The sequence below is a fragment of the Argiope bruennichi genome, chromosome 8 (genome assembly GCF_947563725.1).
Source record: "Argiope bruennichi chromosome 8, qqArgBrue1.1, whole genome shotgun sequence".
Classification (NCBI taxonomy): domain Eukaryota; kingdom Metazoa; phylum Arthropoda; class Arachnida; order Araneae; family Araneidae; genus Argiope; species Argiope bruennichi.
The window spans coordinates 4,307,095-4,333,780 of NC_079158.1; the positions used below are offsets into that span (position 1 = coordinate 4,307,095).

Here is a 26,686-nt window from a genome sequence, read left to right on the forward strand (position 1 = left end):
AAATTCCGGGGATCGTCGTTCAAAATGAAGTAGGAATAATAATGAATTATTTATTTTGATCTGGGTAATTTTGTTTGCTTTGAAAGCAGAAAACGCAAGGTCAGTGTGTGTGGTGAAAACTTTTCCTTTCTTTCTCCAAAGGCAGTGATAATGCGTGAAAAGGGGGAAAAAACTTCTTTTTTGTTCTTTCCTTATTGCGAGTTATGACTCATTCCCCCGGTTCTCGGACATTCTCTTCTGGATTCTTTTCGGCAAGTAGGCGCGGCAGAAAAAAAAGGGAGAGACTTCGTTCGACCAGATGTGCGATCACGTGACCTGGGTTCAAAGGTCTTAATTTTGCAAAATTAATGGTTATTAATTTTGCAAAAAAAGTAATTCATTGAACTTTTATAATTAGGTCATTCAATACTTCATAATCGTAATTTTTCATTTCTCCCCCCCCCCCTTCTCGAAACTTCAAAATGTCGGTAGTAAGTCCGTAAAAGTTTCAGGGGATTTTTTGGGGTCCCACAAACACCCCTGGTAAAAGGAACTCAGTATTTATATAACTTATTACATTCTATGAAGGGGGGAGGGGGAACTCCCACTCTTTTTGGGGTCTTTTAATGCTATTTGAAAGTGGTAGTTTGTACTGGGCATCAAAAATTCCGTCAGCCCTTTGATGATAGAATAAGACGCTGGTGGTATAAAATGACTTTCATCCACAGTAACAAGAGTAGCTACATGTTTTATAAGAAAATTGTGATGTGAATAGGCCACAGTGAAAGTACAACAGTTTGTCTTTATATCATTACAATAGTCTTAATATTGAAAAGAGAGTCTAATGTTTATTGGAAAATAAAGAAAGTGTCAGTGTCCTTATATGTCATTCATCGTTAACAGAGCACTTTAGTGGGAAATTTCTTTTATAAATAGGCATAAAATCTTTCCAATTTTGAACTAATAGCACTTTAAAATAGAAACTAAAGCCCTTTCAAAAGACAAAATATAAGCTAACAACCTATTTAGTGAGTCCCTACTCAACCCCTACCACTTACGAGTACCATATACAAAGAAAGTAACCTGATGTTGATGAAAGCGCCTCCTAGTAATGGGGGGAGTAAGGCGTTGACCAAATTATTGAAGAAAGGTTTGATTGACAAGTCGAATAACACCCAACAAGAAAAGAATTCCTAGCCCCCTGGAGATATTGCTGTAAGGGAGTGACATTCAGAAGGACAACAAACCTGTTGAACTACCCACAATAAATTTTTCCCTTACTCTTTGAAGAGGTCTTTCGAAAACCGACACTGCATTTAGTTCAAACATCACGAGAGAGGTGGGGGTAATGAACCATCCAAACTTGTTTAGAAAAGATACTCTTTCAGTTAGATATTTAAGATTTTCCCTGCTTGCACAGAAAATCCTACTGAGCACTGCATGAATGTAGAACTTTTAGAACATAGAACTGATTAATTATTGAATCACTTCGATTTTTGGGCATTTAGTTGCTCTTCATTATTCTGTTAATATTAGAGAATCCTGTAATTTAGAAGGAGTAAATGAATAATTCAGCATTTATAGTATTTCGTTTGACACTAATTTATAACAATAATTGCGTTTATTCATTTTTCAATCCAGGAGGATCGGGCAAGGTCTGTGTACCTATGAAATTGTAAGGCCTCGGATTCATCCCAAATAGTGGGCTCAATTCTTTCTCTCATTAGTTTTAGTACTAACAGCGAATTTTAATAAGATGTTTGATTTTTTGGGGGGGGGGCGGAATTTTGTAAGTAAATTTTTTATTTAAAAAATATTCAATAGGTTTAATTGAGAAAGATAACAACCAAAATTAAGTTGAATTTTTCAACTCTTGCTGCATATTTAATATGTGTAAAATGATCAGGTGTTGCTGAGGTATTTCTAATTTCTGTCCGATTTTCCCATAAAAGAGAATATCTTAAATTTTAAATGTCTCATTTGTACCATATTAAAAAGAAAAGACAAATATAATTACGGTGCCCTCCCGATTATCCGCGGAATTGGGTGGCGCGGCCGCCGCGGATAACAAAAATCGCGGATAATCCGAAAAAAGCTAAAAACGGGTATAGCAAAAGAGAAAACAGTCATTCCAACTTTGAAAAATCGTTTTAGGTACAATAAAACGTAAAATAAACAGCAGGAAATGTTTAACTAACGCTTACTATTTTAGTATATCACTCAAAACTAACCCTTTGTTAATGAAAACGGAAAAGTGCTTTCTACTTATGTGTGGCGTCAAGGATACACAGAAAAATTAATACATGTGTACTGTTTTAATACTGTAATGTATTATGTAATTACAAATCATAACTGTAAAACTGCACCTTTTTTGAAGAAATCAATAAAAAAAAAAAAACTTTGTGAGGCAGGCGCGGATAATCGGGAGTCTACTGTATTTTGAAAATAATGTTAGGGCGAATTTTATCCCTCTGCTTTTTTAAGCGTGGGATATAGCCATTTTAATATGATAATGTGTATAAATTGGATGAAAAATAATGAATTAAATTGTAAAATGCATATATTAGATTAACTGTCTCCTGGTTTTTGAAATTTTTAAACCATTAATTGAGTGATCATTTCTAAATTTGTTTTGTTTTAATGATTTATTGGAATTTTGCAAGTACCACCATTCATCTGCTTAGCCAGGATTCTATATTTCGTATCAGAATTCTGGAATATTTCAGACTGAACGTTCATATAAGGTTTGTAATAATTTTTATTTATATATAAAAAGTAATATGAAAATAATGAAAAGGATTTGAAAATTTTTACAAAAAAATGAATCAATATTTCACAATATGTATAATATGGTCACCTATATTTAACAAAGAAATGAGTAAACTGACTGCAAACCTTTCTCTCTCTGACATTCAGCATAAGTCAAGACTGTTCTGCATTTTTGAAAGCTTATCAGTTATTTTTGCTTATTTGTATGTAACTAAAAAATTTTTTTTAAAGTTTGGCAAGATTCAGTTAAATAACTTCATAGGAATGTTGCTTTGTTCAAAATAGAAATTATGAATACTCCTATATAATCATGAATTGGAAGAAAAATAGTTGTAAAATATATTGTTACACAAATGATAATACACATTAAAAAGCATTATTTCTTTGTCATATAAGAAAAAGTTTTTATGAAAGCAGTCACCAACTTAATTTTAGTTAATTTTTATTACCATGATTTATGGTTGCTAAAATTTACTTAGCTTCTTCGTTAACGCTTACTCACAAGAGTATATTTAACTTCAAATTCTATTAGACATGTAACCTTTACTACTGTTCTAAAAAACATACCATTCCGCATTTTGTACTATGCATCTTAATTTTCAGTAATCTCAACTAAAATGGGAACTTGAAAAACGAGTGTTTAAACTTCAACTAATACAAAAACTTTCTCATTAAGCATTGTTTACGCACATTACAGATAATATTCTTATCTAACATTAATTAATTTCACTAACATTGATCCTTATACATGCAATCATTTATTATATCAAGGAGTAACAGGATTTAAAAATGGATACACTTTATAAAAATTATAACACTATAACTTCTGAAAATATTACAGCACAAAATTGATTCTTGCATCAAGATAGAGCTCAAAAAGTTATCTATTAATGATACAAATTCTTTAACCTATAAATTAAGTTTCAATTTTAAAGGAATATTTTAACCATATTTTTCAACAATATATTTCACACAGAATAAAAATAAAGTTTTAATCTGCATGAGCACGTCAATGGGAAAAAATTAGCTTTTATCAACGTGTTCCCATTACATTTAAAGAAGTTCAAATTAAAAAATAAATCAGCTAATATTGAAAATTAAATACATTAAAGTGTAAATTTCAGCAAGTGTCTGTATGAAACAAAAAAAAAAAAAAAAAAAAAATGAAATATATTTTCTAAAAAGTAAATGGAGGAAAAGATTTATATGATCTTTTACAATATCTATATTATTAATTAAATAAAACAGTTAAATTGTAGGCAAACATGGTTTAATATATATATATAGGATAATTATTTAATTTTAATCAAGGGGGCAGGCATCTGCTAAAAAAATGGCCTAAATGAACTTAACAATTATATTTTATGTAACTTGAGTAAATGCTCCGATGAATTAAGAATTTTAAATTATTACATAGGTCCTTTACCCTTTGAATCATATTTAACAAAATTTTATTGAGACACCAATATTTTAAATAAAAATTATAAAATTTGTTTTACTCCAATCAATTAAATCATTAACTAAAACTGAATAATTTGAATATCGCTCTTCTATAAAAACTGCGATTTTAGACCACTTCATAGACCATTTCAAAGAAGATATGCCAATATTTTACCAGGTTTTCTCAACAGCGATTGGAGTATGATTATGAAAATGTTGATTATTCTACTATTGATATATAAAAACTGATAGATTTGATAGCAGAAGAAAGAAACATTTGTGTATTTATTTAAAAGTTGAAGTATTAAGATTATTTCGCTGAATATGATTCCTTAGAACAAATGGACTGTGTAAAATTTAAACTTCATAATTTTTTCATAAGAAGATTTATTGACTTCAGTCAATAATATATTCTCATTTGTATTATTTAAATATTTTGAAAGTAAAACTAAAAACAGAATTGTAAGCATATTGGACATGATTAACAATTGCTAATCCTGTGCAATTTTGTCCTAATCTGTTCTTATTTCTGCAAATTGAACTGTTTTTCTCAAACAGCATACTGTTATTTACCTTTACTTAATATGGTTCGATGTCAAGGTGATCAGAAACTAGTCAATAAATGTTAATATTGTTTCTGTATTCCAATTTGGTTGTTTATTGTGTTAAAATGAATGTTTTTCTGAAAAGGCCCTCTCTGGTGGGCATTTTGGAACTTATCTCCCCCCCCCCTTCCCTAAATTCGGTGAGCACATCTCATGTAGTCTTTATACCAAATTTTGCTGCAGTCCATTCACCTGTTTGCGTTGTATGATGCTGATTTATAGGAGAAGTTTAATTATAACTACCCTGTATGAAAAGTGAGCTTTTTAATTAGTATTTTCATATATACAAAGTGTATCCACAAAGTAAGTTCTGTTTGGTTATATAAAAAAAAAAACGTGTACAGATACAGAAACAAATTTATTTTACAAAAATCTACAATTGTTAAACTTTTTTTCTACATAGCTTCCGAAATTTTGTAGGCACTTGTCATAGTGTGGCACAAGTTTTTGTATTCCTTCTTCATAGATGGTTGCCGCCTGTGTGAGGGAATCCTCTTTAATCAAAATGAAACTCAGTAAAGTGAAGTCTGGGATTTTTGGTTCCCTGATGTTATTTTGTTCATTGAGTGCACAGTTGTCAGCAGTACTTACAGTAGTTTCTTCATAAAAATTGTCATCATTATCTATGTAAAGTAGTTTTATTTGTGATGCATGAAAGTTGTATAAGGAGGCCTGAAATGCTCTGAAATTTGTAACTTGGTATATATCTGATGGAAGATGATGAGGAGGAGTTCTCTGTCTGACTTTCTGTGGAATTGTGTTTGCAGTTCCACAGTGCATAACAGAATTCAATTGGAAATATAAACAATCAACAATTTTACTGTGATTGAAATAAAAAATATAACATTTAACCTGCACATAAAATTTAATGTCCACCAAATTTTTAATTAATATCTTATGTTTCATAACCAATATTTCAGGAGATAATAAAATGAAGACACTAGTTTTACATGTTCTTCTTATTTCAAAATTGAATAAAAATATTCATAAAATAATAGGAGTTACATTTGCGGTCAGAACTTTTTCAAAAACCAATGAGCAATAATTTTAAGAATAATTCTTTTATGTTAGACAAAATAATGTGACTTGAGTCTTGCATGTGACATTTAATATTGGGCAAATAATATACTATAAACAACTTTTAAATATTCTCAAGATTTAAAATAAAAATTTAAAACAGATTAAAATTTTTTTCACTGTTTTATATATGAAGGATTCAGCTCTTTCTTTCATGAACATGTTTTACAATTTTTCATCATTAGGTATTTCCTCCAATGAATATAGGTTATATTTTGTTGCATAAATGCAAATCATCTGATTTTTTTTTACACCAACCTTTATTTCTTTAATAGGTCTCCAGGCATATCAGTGGGTCTTTTCCATGGCGGTTCCAAAAAAGAGCGAGAGCGCAACCTACTTAAAATCCAACGCAGGGGTCATGTCTTATTGACTAGTTATGGTATGGTCCTGAATGCTTTAGCTTTACTTACTGATTTTGAAGGGAAGCCTTTTGTCTGGGTGAGATTTTTTTCTCTTCATATTTTATCATTCTCAGAGGTTTTTTAATTCACTATTAAGTTCCATAAATATTTTGTTCTGAGATTAGTATGCTAATAAAAATAGAGGTATAGATTAACAAAAGTATAAAGAATCTCATGCAATATATATATATATATATAATGAAACTCCAATTTTATATGCTATAGAACTCGAAACCACTAAATAGGTTTTCTTCATATTTTATTCACAAATATTCTGAAGCATCTATGTAAATAAACTAATTTGTATGCAGTAAAAATCCAAATCTGATCCTGAATCTTTATTTGCTGTTGAGCTAAAAGTAGAAATGCCTAACAAAACTTTAGGAAAAAATTAACAAATTTCATTAGATATTAGGAATTAGGAAACAGATTTAAAGCATTTACAGAATATATTCAATGTTAATGAAAATGAATTTGTGAATCATTGTCTTGTTTCTAGTTTAAAATAAACAAAGACATTTATTGAAAGATGACAAACCAGTTAACTGAATCCATTTTGAAATAACATACAAAATACAAAACATATGCTTTAAGTAGATGATTACACCTAACATCACAATCATTCTAAAGCTTAGTACATAAATTATGATATGCATAGAATGCACATAAGGAGAAACAGTTCCCATCATGGTATAACTTAACTTCCAATAAGTATTCCCTTCATGTAAATTATTTCTTTGCAAATGCTGAAAAATATGGTTTCATTATAGCTTGCAAAAAGATCAAAAGGCAATAATTTACAAAAGGTCAAATTTTCTAATCCTCATTACAACTTTCCAATTACAAAGTATTATAAAAATTAGTTACAAGTCTTTAGTTAAAAATCTAATAACCTGCCTTATAACAATTAAAATATCTCCTTATTAACTGAAGTCCAGTGGGGGAAGAATTTATTTCGATTTATTTCTCTTCCACGTGTCTTTTTGCATAAATGTTTAATTCTTTCAGTATTATCGTGCTTTTTAATTTTTGTATTTTCATTTTTCTGCTTTTTTTTTATTTTATACATTAGTCATGCATAGCTATATGAATAAATGAAAAATTAATATAAATTGGCTATTTACTTATTTCATATTATTTTTGCCTTTAATATAATTATTTTTAACAAATATTGGGCTTTAAAATCTTTTTTCAGAAATCATACTTTATTCATTTTTTATGGTGAATGTAATTCATTTTATTATTATTTAATACATTTATAAAATTTGCGCTTTAAGATTAATAGATTAGTTATACTTTTTTTTTTTTTTGGCAATAAGTTATTTTCAAGCTTTCTGTGTTTCTTTTAAGGAAATCAAAATATTTTAAATTCTTAAACTAAATAAATTGAAGACTTTTAATATTTTGAATGAAAAATAAGCAGCATATTTTTTTGTGAATGTAGATGTTTCTGCAATTATACTATGAAACTAGGCATTAAATTATCTATTTCTATGCACTGTGCTTGGTTTGTATAAAGATAATTATTTCATAAAGTCTGACTTCTTAATTCTACTTTCTACTTAATGTGATAAACCTATTTCCTAATGTAGTTTTTTTTTTTTAAATAAATCAAATATAGGATTATATTATTCTGGATGAAGGACATAAAATTAAGAACCCCACAAAAACAACCAAAGCTGTCCATGCCATCCCATCTAAAAATCGACTGGTTTTGACAGGAACACCTGTACAAAACAATCTATTGGTATGTTATTTTTATAATAATGGTTTTTAACTCTTTTATTATATATTTTGAAAAATGATGTTTTTTGGAAATAATATGGCAAGGCATAAAATGTAGTTTTCATGAGTCCTTAAGGAATTTTGATGTGAAAACCCAATTTATTATCAAATTGTTTGTCTATATTTTAAAAAATTTACTTGTTTTACCATTTGCTGCTTTTTTTTAACAGTGCTTGGTGCTTTAAAAAAATAACTACAAAAGGACAATTCCAGAAGAAGACAAAAAATTAAATGACTCGGATATTTTTAAAAAAGTGGAATATATTTTTTGCCGATTGCTAAATATATTTAATTGGATTGCTTGTCTCTAAGAAATACAATTTATTATTGTTTGCATATCCTTTCTTTTATATCTATTATCTTATTTTCACATTAATAGTTTCTTTTATAAAGAAGGAGTTTAAAATTTCCATCTTTTCTTGGGGGGGAAAAAGGGAAATTTCCGTTTCCTTTATTTGGCCTTTGAAATATTGCCATATAATATTGAATGCCTTATCTCTGAAATATTACATTATTATCTTGCCACTTAATTCTAAGTCATTTATTTCTCCTTTTTTTTCTTTCTTTTTTTAAAGCATTAAAAATAACTATACCATACAGTTATTTTTACTATACTGATAAAGGGCATAAAATTACTATACTATACTTCTGATAATTTTAAAACCAGAAATTGCAGTATTCTAAAAAAAATTATGATTAAAGCTATTATTAAAAAAATCTCTATAGCAAAATCAGCAAATGTATAATTGCTTAAAATTTTGCATTTTTTGTGTGATAAGTCTGAAAAATGAGAGCCTAATAAAATTTATATGATAGTGAATTGAAACTGTATTGAGTGCATTGAAACTGTATATTTCTTTATGAATCACCCTGTATATTTGCACTTAATTTTGCAGCTCTAGGCCTGACAGTTTGTTAGTAGAGTACTTGCAAATAGACATTCATTCACTTTATCATCGTACTGCAAGATATACATGTCTAGACAGACTGTTATCCTATTACTTTCTTAGATGTGGTTGTCATAGATTAACTAATGAAAGTTGTAGAAAACATATACATTGACAGAGTAATTAGGAAATATATATAATTGTACACTTTTGATGTAAATATATAGAAAATAGTAAGTAAAATCAGTTTAAAATGTAATAATTCCTTCATGTAATAAATCTTCCTTTCATGTAATAAATCTCAAGAATGATAATATTCAATTCAAAAAATGCTGAATCCGTGTTTTTGTGAAATTGTAATGTAAAATATGTAAAGGGGGGGGGGGACTCAGTCCAATCCAACACTAGTTTGATGCATCTTTTGGAGTGTATTATTTCGTAATGAGTATTCTTTCCTCTTGGAACTTGAAACCTCTGCCCTTCAGTAAATCATGCACTTAACATACCCTTACTCAATATCTTAATATATTGTTTGTTTTCCACACATAGATGCATGTATCCTTGTGTAATTCAGTGATGTATGTAGATTCTCTATTGTCTGAATACTTTATAATTCTATTGGTATCTGGTCCCACATTTGTTGGATTAGAGAAAAGCTGCTGTCGTATTGACTGAAAATATTAGCAGATCTTAATTCAATTATCCTTCCAATAATTCAGCATGAAGAAACTGTAAATGAAATGTTCTTTGTAATCCCATGACTACATAATGCTCAGGAACACTCAAATTAAAACCAATAATTAAAATTGGATTGAAACAAGTGATGTATTCACTAAAAAAATAATCAGTTAGAAAATGCTGGATAAAATAAACGAAATAGCTTGGTGCTGTCCATATGTATGTTCATAAATATTGGGTTTGCTCCCATACAATATTTGTACGCATTCAGAAAAGAAAGACCAAAAGGATGCAATGGATATCTGTAGGTAAATCATATATAAAAAGATTAATAAAATATATTTTATTAAAACTTGATAAGGAATGGACAAAGAAAAGGTTGTGAAAAGCAAGCATCAAAATGTGAAACTCATTTGTAAATACTAGAACTTTGCCATAATATGGAGCACAGCCATGTGTTTGTGTTAAATATGAATGGAAATTAAAATGTACTAGCTATTACCCGTGACTTACCCGTGGAAATTTTGTTGCTTATGCACGAGAAGTGACGGTCTGATCAAAATGTAAAATGTTATCAAACCATATCATTATAGTGCTGTTGAAAGCAGAGTCTGATACAATATAATCAGGAAACTTGTAACTGATTGAGAAAGATCTACGGGAAAATTTCAACATTTATTTTTATTCTAATACATAATCTATACAACATTAAGCCCTGGTTTGGTTTTGGGATTTGTTGATCGTCATTGTAAAAGCCAATTTTAAGGGACATTACGGCCTCTTGAAACAAAATGGCAAGATCTTTGGAATAACAGTATGCGGAGAATTAAAACGCTGTCTCCTTTAGCAGCTCCTGTAATAACATTGCTGCCAAGCTGTCCGATACGAAGCTTGGTGCCATTTCACAGTCTTTGTGCATCAAGATTTCGCATTAGCAGAGCTGGAACGCCAAATTCGTTAAACTGCACTTCTAAGACCGTGGTGTCGTAGTTTTGCTCCTTCACAACTTCACTTGATAATTTCTCTCTTCGCTGCGGTTTTTCGTAGGCCGATATCAGCTAGATATTTTCCAGATATGGAAATCATTTTATCCTCAATCACCAAATGCTCCGTTAATGATTTGGTCATTGTGAGTCTTATAAAACGTCCTTGTATGTATCCCACAGCTGGAGGGGGTTTAACAGTCCACAAATGATCACTAAAATTGCAAACAGGTCTTCTAGCTACTTTCATAGCCCTAGCTTTATTACTCCTCTTCGAAAGATTAGATTTGTGTTTTCTGAGCATTTTGAAAAACTATCAAATAATTACAAATAAGAAAAATTAAAACTAACCTAAAGGAACGATGCACTTAAAACTATAAATAAATTTATTAAAAGTATATAATAAAACAAAATAGAAAATCAAGTTCGTATTTCTTTAAAATCAAATCAAGTCTATTTTAATTATCGATCGAGTTGAGATAACTACAACAGTATAATGCACATAATTTTTAAACTTTTAATTAAAATGAAAATATAGTTGTCAACAATCAGAACACACTGCACATGTGTGAATTTTCAATGCCAGTAGACATAACGGAAATGTGTGAATTTTCTACGCCAATTCGGTTAACGCAATGCAGATTAGAAATTTTTTTTTTCCTTTATTCTGTTTTACTTTAATTTAAAAGTACTTCAGAATGAATAAGAAAGATCGATTAATTAACAATTTTTAATTTTAAATGCATCAAACACTAAGAAAATAAACAATCATTTGAAATAATCGATTGAAAACATGTTAAGCCTAACCTCTTTAGCGTGGGAAAGAAAAACAGCTGAAGCCCTACTCATTTGGCGGTTGGGAAATGAAGACTTTTGGCAGGAAGTTAGTTTTTAATTAATAAAAAATTAAGCACTCAATTAACCGGAATAAATAGTAGGCTATGTCCTATTCCAGACTATAATCTATCTCTGTGCTAAATTTCATCCAATTCCGTTCAGCAGTTCTGGCGTGATTGACTAACAAACATCCATCTATCCATCCATCCAAACTTTCACATTTATAATTGTATAGATGAGTTAAAAAGATCTTGGTCAGCTCAAAATTATTATGTTAAAAATTTTATAGTTTTTCAAATTATTTAAGAACAAAATTACAATTTTTTTTTGTGACATTTTTATTGATTTTTATGAATATTTTTTCTGTTTATTATACATCCTTCACCTTTTTTTTTTTTTTTTTTTTTTTTTTTTTAAGGAGTTATGGTCTCTGTATGACTTTGCACACCAAGGAACTTTGTTGGGTTCTTTAAAAACATTCAAGATGCAGTATGAAAACACAATAACTAGAGTAAGTTTTGCACTTTTCCTTTGTGATGTTTGTTTAAAAATTAGGTTTAAGAACTTTGCTTGTTTAAGCTGCATAATATTTACTGCTTTTAATTTTGCTGCTGTCATTTTATAAAGTAGAAAATTATTTGTTTAAATTATAATAAATATTACTATTTTCATTGAAATGATGAAAATACTGATCAATGTTTGGGGGGGGGGAAGGAAATTTGCCGAACAAATTTGAAAAAAGTATCTCGGATGAAACAAATGCAGGAGGAGGAGAAAAGGAGATGGAAAAATTTATATTGTTCTCGAAATTCAAAAAATTGTCAGCATGAACAATAATTTTCTATAAATATATAGACCAATTTCGAAATCTTTTATTGTGCATGATATACATATCATGCGTAGATAAATATTTATTCATGTGACATTCATACTATTTCAATATATTATTAAAAATTGTTTATTATTTAAAACAGAACTAATTAGCATTTTAAATTTCAAATGGATTGTTTTGTATTCTCATCACAGATGCATGTTTACATGTATTCTGAATTGCAGTGGTGGAAAAGGATTTTATGATCACTTAAGATGCAAACTTTGAATGCATCTTAATTGAAAATAATTTACATTATCAAATTATTTTTAATACGAAGAATAGAAAAATAAAGAAAAAGGAAAATAGGTCCAAAGATTCACAAAATATCTAAAATCATGCTAAAAAGTTTTTTAAAAACATTTTCCTATAGGAAAATTTATTGTTGACAAATTTAAAGTTATTATTTGAATAAGTTGTATTCAGAATTACTGTAATTTTTATCAATTTTGTCATGAAATATTTAATTTTATTTTAGAATTTTGAATAGGAAATATATTTTTAAAATTGTAACAAATAAAAATCATTTTGCAATAAAATTTGATGCTTTTGTTTTTTTTGTTGTATTTATTTTTAGAATCATTCAATTTTTCACTACCAATATGTGCCTACTATCTAAAAACTATTTGTAATATAATTTAATTAACTTTTGTGGGGTATGAAGATTACTGGTAAATCTGAGCGAAACTATCAACTTTCACATTCAAATTATCTCTACCGTTTTACTCAAATAATGATTTGGTCTTTTGCTACCTTGTTAAAATTTAATATGGAGTAAAATGATGCTGATGTATTTTCAATATTTCTTATAGTGTTTGATCTCAGAATGTAATAATCTAGAATTATTTGTCATTTTCTGCAATTGATGTAACATTTTGTTGGATTTTATGATTTATGAAAAGTAGCATAGTTACCCATAAATAAATAAAGCATTTGGAAGTATAATGCTGTTCTTTGAATCATTTTACACAGGCAAGGATTGTTTTCTAATTTTTAAGGCAACCTTGTAATTTTGCTAGATTGGGAGTGGAAGAAGAGAGCCAAAGGACTGCTCATTTTTGATGTCACAGTGGCTATGATATTTTAATTTGTTTAACAAATTTTAAATAATGTGTTTAACGTAAACTTCTTGAGCTGTGTTCGAAATCAGTAAAAAATTCTGTTGACTAATATCTTATTCTTTGCTAAGAACTTTGTATCAATTGAAAAAGGGATGTTGATAATAGTCATGCACAATGTATAATACAATCTTGCTGCAATACAGTTTTATTCAAATACAATCTGAAAATTAAAGAACGCATCTGTATTCAACTTAGTTTGTGAATTAGAAAAATCCTCAACAAACATGTAATGAAATAAAGGCTTTAATAGGAATGTACTTGAGATATGCTATCATAATGTTGATAATGTATCCTAAGTTTCTGAGGAAGAAGTTAAATAATTTGCCTTAAAATCTCCGAAGAAAAGCTTAGGCTTAGCCAAATAGTCAAGGTTGTATTTCATAAATGATTTGCTGCTTTAAGATGCTTAGTTCTTCAAGGAAAATCTCAATAGTTTATCATAATATTATGGATTTCTGCAATCAATATTAAATAAAAGGCATTTTATAGAATGCTAACAAAGTAATGTATATTGTCAATAATTTGTCTCTTATTATGATCACAAAGAAAATTTAATTATATAGAATTTTAAATAAAAATTGTTTTCATAAAGATATACATAATTATTCTCTCATTTTGTTCTTTATTTCAACTTATGTCATATTTTAGAAACTTTGTAAGAATGTGCTGATCCTGTTATGTTTATGTACTGTTATATTTAAATATGCATTTACAGGCTAGAGAAAAGGACTCCACCTCTGGAGAAAAACGCTTAGGAACAAAAATGGCTGAGAACCTCAAGATGTTGATTAAACCTTATTTCCTGAGAAGAACAAAAGCTGAAATATGGCGCAAAGAACCAGGGTCTTCTGAAGTAGTCAGTGATCTTGAAAAGCAGGTGGAACAATTGAGGTATAAAATAATCATTACTTTTTTTGTAATTAAAAATTGTTTTATGTATTGCCAAAGAAAACTCAATTGGATGATTGCTTTAATAATAAATGGCATGTAATGCATTTTATATATTTTGGTGATATAGGAACAGCTATGTAAAATAAAATAATTATTGTTTTAAATTTATATGTTCATTATTTAAATTATATTTTACTCTAAATTTTGTTAATATGTCTTAAATTCTTTTAAATGCATTAGGATTGCATTCAAGATTAATTGTTTTGGTGAAATGATACATATATCTATTCTCTTGCAAACTTGAGTTGTCAATAATTGTAGTAAAAAGATAAAAAAGATGTTTGTTTTTTTTTCGCTCTTTTTTTTAATGGCTCATCTGTTTAAATCCAGAATAATTTTTGTTTTCTCAGAAATTATTTAATTCAATATTAAATATCATGTATTTTCATTTTACAACTATCTTTCTGAATTGGTCTAAAAATAATTCTGAAATGCACAAGCAAGTACATATCATTTCAAAGTCTACATGATATTTAATTTTTGAGATTTAAACTATTTGTACTTATATAAGGAAGGAAAGTAATTGAATTGATTGGACCTTTTTTTTAAATTGCAGTTTGTATCCTGTAATTTTGTGTAAAAATGCATAAATTAAGAATTTAAACATAGCTGTCTTTTTATTTGTGTTATTTCCAGGTTTTCTTAAGTTAGGATTTTTCAAATTTTATTCAATATCTCTTTTTATGTTTAATGTTACTGAAATCATTGTTTTTAGTCAAAATTAGTCTCTGGCCAATTTTTTTTTTAAAAAAATATGCTTTATAGGTTTCTTTAGTTTTCAATGATATTGCAATTTGTTACATATTGATTTATAAAAGGAAATGAATTAAAATTGTAATTTAATAGTTTGCTTTTATTTATAAAATCTGATTTTCACTCTTTTTGCAGTTGTAGGTTTAAAAAGAAAATACATAATTTAAATTTTGATCAATATTTGTAACAAAATAGTTTATTTTTCAGAATTTCTGAGAATACGTTAAACACCAGAAAGAATGATCTGATAGTATGGATTTTCTTGTCAGAGGCACAGTGTGAAATATATAGGAATTTCTTACATTCGGAAGCTGTCAAAACGGTATGAAATTAAACAACTATGTACTCTCTTAGTTTTTGTCTTAATAATCATATTGAACATTTTATGAGTTACGCAAGATTCACATTGGATTTATTCTCTATGTTGTGTAAAAGCATTGTTTTTGCAAGGGGTTTTGATTGGTGATTGAATCTTAACTTTCCATTTGGAGGGCAGTAGTTTCTAATGCAAGTAAAGACCTTTTGACCATAGACCATACTTAAATATCAAAAGTGATGATATTAGGTTTGCAAAGATGAAAAACATGTGGTAAAAGAATATTTGCACTTAAAATGCATACTTATGATAAAGAAAATGAAAAATGTCAAATATATTATAAAAAGTCAACTTAGGGAAATATGCATTGCATATTCGGCATGTAAATAAGATTTAAAATTCACCAAAAGAGGAAAAAATCCGAAAGACTCTGATTTCAAAGAAAGTATGCTATTATTTTTTTTGAATTTGGCTTATTTAATTATCAATATGTATATTATCTTTTTAGAAACAATTTTATGAATTCATGTATTATGATTTTATCAGTAACTTTAGTTGATCCTTGTTTTTCTGCATGCAATTACTTGTTTGTAGAACATTTATAAGATATTTTAATATATATATTTTAGTAATTTTCTAATAGTGAATATTTAAGTATTTTTATTTCAATCAATTTTTATGCAAAAGTTTAAAGGTTTTTAACAATATGCTGGAAAATGCACATTTAATTCATCATAGACTTTTAAAAGTGAACATACTGATTGATGCAGACTTTCAAAAATAAAGTAAAATGTTCATGATACTCAAAAGTTACTTGTAGGTCATTTGTTACTCCTGCAAAAAGATAATAAATTAATACCAATAAAATTTCTCCCCTCCCTCTTTTTTTTACTTTTTCGTATATGAACTACTCAAACAGAGAGAAATGTAATCGCTCAAAAACTTGAATTCAAGATTTTTCTCTAGCTTTATAATTGAAATGTCCGAATAACAGATCCTATTCAGGTATTTGAATGTCGATAAAATGTCATTCATTAATTGTCGAATAAAATTTCCTCTCTCATATCTCTATCTGTGAATATGATAACTTGAAATATGCTGGAATTTCTTAATATTAAATTTGTGGATTTCAACCAAATTTTGAACAAAATCTATTCTTATTGTTTTTTTTTTTTTTTTTTTTTTTGTTTGTCGGAGAACAAGTGGACAAGATAAACATAAAATGCTACATCGGTAAAGTGTGACACACAGTTTTAACATCTAAAGAGTAGATCAGTAGCAAAATTTTAAACCAAATGCATCAACAAGTTAATCATCTGTTGGTCTGTATGTTTGTATGCATGTCAACATTGTTAAAAAAAATTGGAACTTATATAAATAAAATTTGTAATCTTGTTTCCAAAGTTCTAGCTCATAAATTTTTCATAATTCTGTCATAAATTTTGGATTGAATTGACTGGCCAAAAAGTTTTGGAACATACTTAGTTTTTTTCCCTATCTTTTTTTTTTTTTTCTCTCTATACTGGGAAAATAAAAATCGATGTACTTGTAGATTCACAGCCTTGCTTAAGGTCTCTAATTTTTTTTTTTTTTTTTTTTTTTTTTTTTTTTTTTTTGCAAATGGAGAGGTGATAACCTTTATTAGGAAGTGTGCAATGAAGCAGTGGTGAGACGTTTTCAGCTGGCTTAACATCTATTTATATCAGAGCGCATTAAGCAATTTCTTCAACTGTATCAGTCATGATCCACTCTTACCTTTTTATGTATATGATATATGTAAATTAGTAAAATTAGTGTGCTTTTTGAAATTTTCAAAAAAAAAATGAATTTTAAAGTTTTGAGTTCTTTTTAATCTAAAAAATGTTGATAATTGAACATTGCAAAAATAAATTATCGTAACAATAGCTCTAAAAATGTAGCACTACCATTCACACCTATGCAATTGCAGAAACTCGCATCTTTTCCATTTCCTCCCCTTTTTTTCTGAATAGATCAATCTAATTACAATTTCAAAGACTGCTGTTCTTTTTCCATGAGACTCTTGAATTACAGTTAATGAGTATCTGTGAGATTTGCTATAACTTCATGAAAGAATAGAAATTTCTCTGGCAGGAATAGCAACATTCATTCAGCAGGAGCATTGAGGTGAGGTTTTGTCACTCATACATGAGTTTATTGAATAGCTTGTTTATTATTAGAAAAACTGTAGAACTTATTCTGAGTAGATTAAGGGTTTTTTTTTTTTTTTTTTTTTTTTTTAAACTATGAGCTGCTTAATATCTGGATAAAGATATGAATCCTGAATTCGCAGAATGGGTTAGAGAAATTCTATAAAATCCATTTACTGTGTACTGCTCACTTTGTAAGAAGATAATAAGCGTAAATAATATGGTGAAGCAGGCACTTACTAGTCATGCTACAAGAGGAAAATATTTAAAATTACATCCTAGTTCATAAAGGTCATCATTGAATTTGGGCTAAAAGGAATTTAGAAAATAATGACATGCCAAGTTCGGAAACATCAAATTTGAAAATAAACCGATTTGATAGTTTTTGGTTCAAGAATAATAATTTAAAGCTGAACTTTTATGGGCATAAAACTTGTTACATCATATTCACATTTTAATACAGTCAATGATATATCAGAAATAATTTTATTTATATTCACTGATAGTGAAATAACTAAACAGTTTTAAATAGGTAGTACAAAAATGTCTTATTTTATTTTTTACTGATTAGCTCCCATCTTTTTCAATAATATTTTAAGAAATTTTTAAATGATAACAAAATTGTTATATGTTTGATGAAGCAGCTTACTTTTGGATATAGATTGATGATGTTAAAAGTTTGAGACAGAAAAAAAAAAAATACTGATATTGGAAAAGTGATAACAGCTTACTTGATTACTAGTGGAGTTACTGAAATTGAGAACAGAATTCAATTTGTTTATTCCAAGGCACAAATTTCTCCAGTCTGCAAAAAATCTCTGCAAAATCCAATTAGAAATTTTTCTAAACAAACTACAAATTATATTCAAAGAACAACTCGGTTCATTTAATGAAAAAATTCATTGAGATGATTTCTATTCTAATATTTTGATGTCCAGAGTGTTTCCTGAATTAAGATGAGTCGTAAAAATAATTCTTGTGTTGTCACATGGCACTGTAGCTGTGAAAAGTAGATTTAGTATCAAAAAGATATGCTTTTTTTAAAATCTGAAAGATTTTTAATTGATTGAAAAACTGTATAATTGTGGAGGTGTTCTTCATGATATAATTCCAAAAAATTTGCTTCAGTACACTAATTATATGATTATGAGATATTATGAAGTTTTAGAAAAAGCGAAAAATTGTTCAGAGAAGGGGGGGGATTCAACAAGTGCATTAGCAGCATTACAAATGAAATTGTTCCAAAAGAAAAGAAGAAAAAAAAAAAATGAAAGTGATAATTGAAAGAAACTGCAGAAATTGATGCTTAAATATATGAATTGGCCAAAATAAATAAAAATTAAAAAGCTTGCTTAATAATTTTTTTGTTAAGTAATCATTAAATAGCTAACACAAAAATGGCATAACAAAACTATTATTTTGTTTTATTAGAGTCCTAAATTTTGTGTGACTTCCAATTGTAGAGTACGAGAGATGATCAGCACCCCCCCCCCCCACTTTTTTATGTATTAATTTTGTTTTTCTAAATTCTAAGCAATAATATTTTTTTTTTTTTTTACATATGTAGATGTACACTTTCTTTTTATTTACTATTAATTCGAGTAATATTAAACTATTGCTACCTTTCCTTGCTCTTTCCACTCATTAAATCTATGGAGGATATTTATTTTATTATAACTAATACATAAATGCTGTTCACGCATTTCCCCTTATGTTGGACATACACACAGGGAAAAGACTGGATTTTTTTCCCCTGACTTGAGTGGCAAACCTATTAAAACTGTTTGATTTATAAAAATCTAAATATCACCATACGATAAAAATGCACAGTTTTAGATCTTTCTATCCACCAACTTAAAATATACTTATCAGTGCTTCAACAATATGGCAACAAAATATTGTAAGGCTTCTATGATAATAAAAGTTATGCGACTATTCAAGTTTGAAACTTAAAAGTATTTTGCTGAAGAAACTATTAAGAGACCAAGGTGCATAAATATTTAATTGAAGATTTTAGAGAGTATACTCTTGGGAAAACCACCTGTTCACCAAAGGTGGCTAGTAATCAAATAAATATTAAACGGGGTGGGGGGGAGATGCATCAAAAAGGAAGTTCTGGTTGTACTGGCTGATTTGCATTTAAGGAAAAACTAATGTTTTTTCTTGTTAAGTATAACATTATAGGCATAGCATGCTTCTATATTCCCTCTTATTTAAAGCACTTTTTTCCATGAAAAACTTTTAAAAACATTTCTGATAATTTTAGATATTTTAGTTCAGGGTATTTCTTACTGTACATGGAGGAAATGTCCTGTAATACGAATTGTTTAAAAAAAGTTCTATTTAGAAATAAAGTAGATGAGCTCATGTGAGCCTAAAAATACAAAAATTAAAATCAAAATAGACATAAGTCAGCAAAAACCAAATCGCATTAATTCACTAGTTATGATAAACATCATGAAATGTAGTTAAGGCAATATGACTGAAGTATGTGGATTTTTCCATGCATGTTTATGATAAATATCATGTGCATAGTTATTATAAACATCATGAAATGGAACACTATAATCTATTGAAAGAATTACTTTGCCAGGTTAGAAACTATCTATAACTATTCAAGAATAGCCTCTGTGCACCTATAGGAACTGAAACTATCAATAGCTCTTTGAATATTCATTCAGTATATTGCACATGATTAGATTATCATACTGTACCGCGGATATTGTTTATTCTATCTAATAAAATAATGTGCTCTCAACATGTATATAATTTTTAATTTAAGCATAAATGATTCTCCTCTCAATTAACTTTTTCAGTGATTGTAAATAAAACCCGATCACACTTCAAAAAAATTTTCTAGTTTGTTAAACCAGTTTTTAGATATGGACAGCAATGAAAAAGATATCCTTTATTTGTGTCTGTTCTGTTTCAAATTCTGTCATATACTGTTGCATAATGAGTGAAAAGTTATTCTAAAAAAGATAGCTATGTTTTTATAATCGATAATGATGTATTTTTTACAACGTTTATTTTTTGAATTACAAAAAATATCCAATAACTTTCATCTACATGGAGAGCATAACCAAAAAGATACTTTTGGGATAAATTTCAATTTATTTCACTATGGTAGGGTATAATTTGTGCCCAGAGGAATCAATCTTAGACATCTAGATACATCGCGACACAAGAGCAAAGGAGAGAGGTTTTTCTTGTAGTGCTTTTAACAAGGGATTGTGATTGAAATTTGTGTGTCGATGTAGGGAAGGTAATTTTTCCTAAGTCAATTTATATTTGAAAGAAATCTGTTAGGGATTTTGATCCGTTTGTTCAGAATGTGGAAAGTCTATAATCACTATAATTAAACTAGTTAGTTAGAGTGTGTGTTAAAAATAAATTAGAAAGTGAGATTTGAATCAGGATATAAGAGAAAATTTTAGAATAAAAGTAACATAGGCTAATCTATACTTATATAAAGCTCAATGTGTGTGTGTGCGGCGCTCTACAGGCCAGACAGCTGGACCTACAGCTACCAAATTTGGTACATGTATACCTTGGAGGTCGGGAATGTGCACCTGGTGTCCTTTTTATGAATTTTTAATTAGAATTTTAATTATTGATTATAAACTAACTTTCCCGCCAAAAAAATCTTTTCATTTTCCCCACTGTCGAATAAGTAAGGCTTCAGTCCCCCCCCCCCCACACACACACACGCGCGCTAATGAGGCTTGGCTTAATATTTTTCGGCCGATTATTTCAAACGATTCTGTTTATTTTCTTAATGTTTGATGCATTTAAAATTAAACATTGTTAATTAATCGACCTTTCAGATTCATTCTGAAATGCTTTTGAATTAAAATAAAACAAATTAAAGGAAATAAAAAATTTCTAATCTGCATAGCATTACCCCAACTGGCGTAGAAAAATTCACGCATGCACATTGTGTTCTGATTGTTGACAATATTATCAACGGATGATTCTTGATTTAAATTATTTTTAGGTTAGTTGCATGCTTTTGTAATTAAATTGTATTTATGTTAGTTATATATTTTTTGTATATGCTTATAGTTTTAAGTACGTCGTTTTTTAAGTAGTTTTTTTAAACCTGTTTTCAACCGATTATTTTAAAGGATTCATTTTATTTTCTTAATGTTTGATGCATTTAAAACTAAACATTGTCAATTAATCGATTTGTTCATGATGAATTTGAGAAAATTTTGTTGAAAAGCTTGAGATATTATATAAATTAAGAAATATATTCTTTAGTGCCCATAAGGTTTAAATACTCAGCAACTCTATTTTCAGTACTCATATTTAAAAAAATGCTTCGTGTCAGTAAAAAAAAAAAAAGTTTTTATATTAAGTGCAGATTAATCCTTTCCAGATACATATTACATATAGAGAGATACATATTACGTTATGACTGAAGGCATTTATAATATTATGAGTTAATTATATAACTATCAAAATTTGAAGCTTTAAAATTTTAACGAGCATTCAGTTTGGCAAACCAGCTGGTCGCCAAAGGCGGCTAGCTTAAAATAAAAATTCGGAAATTAATTAGGATTAAATTAAGAGATATTATATATAATATGATGCTAAAATCCATTTTTATTTTCTTGTATATGAATATCGAGGAAATGTTCTATTTGTCAAATAAATTCGAGTTCAAGATTTTGACGAATTTCCACATTTTAGATTTGCCTAAGTTAAGAAAAACGCATTCACACAAAAAAATTCATTCCTTTTGTCGGTGACCAAGATAACTAAAATGCTTTGAACGAAATGGATGGAATTTGGTATATGGTCTTTTAGACTAAATTTGTGTCTGTCCAGATGTTGAAATATAAGTTAACATGATAGCTATAAAACAAAGAGAACTACATAGATAAAAATCAGTATACAAATATAACATCTATAATATAGATACCTATTAAATTTTGAGCGAAATCGAATTTGATATGCGATTTTGTGACCACAAGAGTAGTTCTGTGTCAAATGTTTATTTTGAATAATTGGAAAAAACGCTTCTACAAACAAATTCGATTTGTACCAAGTTTTAATGATCAAAAAATGCATCAACGGTCGTACGATAGATTCAGTAAAAATGAAACCAAAGATTTATCTTTCATACTATTGTATGCCAATGTCATGCAAGATGTTCTCTACCTTATCCAAGAATCACAATTTTTTGTGGGGGCTGAATGGATAAAGTTTATTAGAAAGTATACTAGGAAGCCTCCTCTCCCCCCCCCAACCCCCCCCCCCCCCACACACACACACACCAGAGCAATTACGTTAGATTTTCTCTTACAGTAGTCATCTCATCTATAAAAAAAACAAAAAACAAAAAAAGATGTTTTTGTTGTTGTTAAAAATGCATTGCAGTTTCACTATCAAGTAAACAGGCCACTAAATGTGATTTTTATTACTTCTTATTTAAAATTTTTTACTACAGTTTTTTTTTTTTTTTTTTTTTTTTTTTAAATCCTAATCAATAAGTCTACATTTCAGACACCCTGGCAAAGAATTTTAATTTAATGTGTCACTTGTTGAACATAGTTATTTTTTACAAACTTAAATTTTATTTACTTTAGAACATTTCTAAAATTTACCTCCAATATATATATATATATTATTATTAATTCTTTTTATTTGATGATATATTACATTTAAAAAAATTTCATTGTGTATGGCATATTTCAAAGTTTTTATAAAGATATTAAAAAATAAAACCCGATTATCTACAGCTTGGTGACTGAGAAAACCACAAGATATTATAAGAACTAGAAAATAGGGAATACTGCTTATCCAATATTTCATACTTTTTCTGGTATATGAACAAAAGGCTATCATTCATGAAACCACATATCTCCTTCTCATAAATTCAATTAAAAAAGCATGTTTAAATATAGGGTGGTTATAATTAAACTTCCCCTATGAACAGCATCGTAAAATGCAAACGGGTTTACGGATTGCAACGAAATTTGGTATATAGACTATGTGTTAAGAAAAAGATAATTTAATCGTAATTATTATTACCTTTTTCGGTTAGTTTTCCTAGCCAAAGTTCGAAATGTACGCGAAAATGCCTACATAAACAAAAGCATAGTTTGCTTCTGTTCTTTCTTGAGAAATTGTTTCTTTTAATCTTTAAACATATTCATCTCATAAATAATAAATTATCATAATCTTGTGCTAATTTAATATTGTCTAAGATTAAACTATTTAGATGCAATCATCTGACTAATTAGCATAAGATTTCGGTATTTCTGATTCGAGTCGTAACTACTGTGCAATTAGCAAATGTAAATCTGTATGTACATGTAAATCAATCACGTGATCGCCATGAGATCATATAAAAGCGGATGCCAGCTTTTGTAAGGATATATCCGAATCCATTCTCCCGCTCTCTGGCTTGCTTTTCGCTCTAGCGACGTTTGTTTGCTACGAGTTTCAGAAATGTCTGAGAATAGACAATATAATACTTTCTGTGCTTTTAAAATTTTGTTAAAGTAACTTCTTGATTTTATATTTTCTGTTGAACCTTAATGAATAAATCCCGTTGATGTTTTTAAAAGGATGTTGATCTCCAATCAATGAACTTTTGAATCCTTTGCATCGTAAGTAGTATTAGTATGCGATTAGATGAACTTTTAGACCACTGCGTGATATTAGAGTTTCTTCATAATTAGATGCAGCCAATGCTACTCGTCATTTCATAAGAAGAAATTTTAACACTATGCACGAGATGCGCTCAATAAACTCGACTCAAATAAAATTTATAGTTCCAAAATGTCCACCAGAGGGTGCCTTTTCCGGAAAAACACTAATTTTAACACAAAAAAAAAAGATCAAAACGGAATAAAGGAACAATATTAACATTTTTGACTAGTTTCTGATCACCTTGACATCGAACCGTGTAAAGGTAAGGAAAAAATAACAGTGCGCTGTTTGAGAGGAGGGGGAAAAAACTGTTAAGTTTGCAGAAACAAGAATAGATTAGGTCGAAATTGCACAAGATGAGCAATTGTTAATTGTGTCCAAGATGATGTAGGGAAAGGTACTCCATGCGCCCACCCTCATTCACCTGCAAAATTTCAAGTTAATGGACAGTGTGTTCAACAGCAGATTGTAACTGATCAGTCGTGATGCTTCGCACATGAAGCGTTATGGATTCTTTAAGTCATTCAACTTCGCAACAAGATACCAACATCATTACAGCAGGAAACATTGACATAAAACATGACTATGACTGCGAACGTTTCTTACCGTAACCTGTTTTGCATAAAACTTTCTCTTCTTCGCAAGCATGCAAATTTCGATATTTTTTTCCTAGAATTGACAACTTCAACCGGTTTTACATTTTATTACTCATATTCTTGTTCTAGATTGTTAATGTTGTTTCTATATTCCATTTTGGGCCTTTATTATGTTAAATGTAATGTTTTTCCGGAAAAGAAAGTTCCGGAAGCACCTTTTCCTTCTTCCACTAGAAGGAAAAGGTGCCCTCTGGTGGACCTTTTGGAACTTTTTTCGAAATTCCGTGATACGCATCTTGTGTCTAGCCTATATTCCAAATTTCGCTGTAATTCGTTCGTCCATTTGCGTTATAGGATACTGTTGATAGGGAAAGTTTATTTATAACCACCCTGTAGAAAGTAGTGTAATTTTCTTCCTGGGAAAAGGGGTCTAGAAGTGCCATCTCTATTTTAATTCATGGAGGCAATTTGAGAATGGTGTTGCAACTACAAACTTGATGAACTATTTTTTTTTCTTTTTTCTTTTTCTTAGACTTACCACTTTTGACAAATGTATTTTAAGTAAATAGATGTTGTCACCTGTTCTCGCTTCACATTATCTACAAACATTCTGTTTGTAAACTGCATATTATATACAGTATCAGGAGATTTGGATTATAAATGCACGTTTAAATCATTCAGTATGGGGGAAAAAAAGACGATAAATAGACACGAGAAGTAACAGTTAGATAAAGTATTATTATAAAATTTGTTGATGCATATAGCAAAATTTTCTTCATATTCAGTAAAAATTTTTACATTGAATATTTTTCAGTAAAATTTACCGCTTCTGGATATTGTGTATTTTATTTTTTTATTATTGCGCTCTTCAAACAATTTTTTTTATTTTAAGTTTTGTGTCTTCTATTATTCAGACTCTTCTGAAATATGTTAGTCTGAAATTCTAATGACATTACTTGTACTTTATGCTTTTGCCAATTAACCATTAACCTTTTAAAAAAAATTCTTGTTCCAAAATTTTTATGATACTGAGTGTATTAAATATACTTATTTTGGCTCGCAAAACTTTTAAATAGTTCAGAAACATAGTTGAAAATATATGTTTTATGTATTTTTACATAATAAAATGTGAAATGAAATTTAGTTTCATGATTTCAGATCCTTGTGTCTAAAAGGTCTCCCCTTGTAGAACTTACTACTTTGAAGAAAATCTGTGATCATCCTCGTCTTCTGAGTCAAAGGGCTTGTTTGCATCTAGGATTAAATGGAGATATGGAGTAAGATTTTTTAAAATTAATTTTAATAATAATATCCTTTTTTAAACTAATAATTTAACAATGCAAATAATCAAAAATTGTATTGGTCGATCATAAAAGCTGTAAAAGTCATTTTTGCACCACCGAAAAACTGTCAGTATTTTTACTGTCAGTATTTTCTCATAATCTAGAACTCAAGTTTCTGGTTTTTCTGTCCCAAAATATGTTAAACTGAAAGCCAAATATCGATTTCCCCCCTTTTACTGAATCTTTTTTTTTTTTTTTTTTTTTTTTTTTTTTGTAGAAATTTATCATGAAAGCTAAATGTTTGATCTCTCATACAAAATGTTGCTTGTTAAGAATAACTGTTGTAGATGATAGGTAAATTATTTTAAGCAAATTTCAACTTTTTTTCTTAAGATAGTACCAATTATGAGTGCTGCTTCTTGTGTATTTTAATAAATTGGAAAGCTTCCAGATTAAATGTCTTGTTATCACAAGTCCCATGTTTTTCAAACAAAATATTTTCTTCACCAAAAATATAAGA

The 26,686-nt window shown here is 28.6% G+C and overlaps 1 protein-coding gene across 3 annotated transcripts in view; it reads left to right on the forward strand.

The window, feature by feature from the left end:
* LOC129980537 (DNA excision repair protein ERCC-6-like) overlaps window positions 1–26,686 on the forward strand; it is a 120,904-nt gene that overhangs the window by 41,064 nt on the left and 53,154 nt on the right. For all 3 annotated transcript variants that reach the window (XM_056090878.1, XM_056090876.1, XM_056090877.1), the window contains 6 exons: window positions 6,146–6,311; window positions 7,896–8,021; window positions 11,863–11,955; window positions 14,152–14,327; window positions 15,348–15,462; window positions 26,042–26,160. In XM_056090878.1, the coding sequence (XP_055946853.1) occupies window positions 6,146–6,311; window positions 7,896–8,021; window positions 11,863–11,955; window positions 14,152–14,327; window positions 15,348–15,462; window positions 26,042–26,160 (795 nt within the window). The remainder of the gene's footprint in view (window positions 1–6,145; window positions 6,312–7,895; window positions 8,022–11,862; window positions 11,956–14,151; window positions 14,328–15,347; window positions 15,463–26,041; window positions 26,161–26,686) is intronic.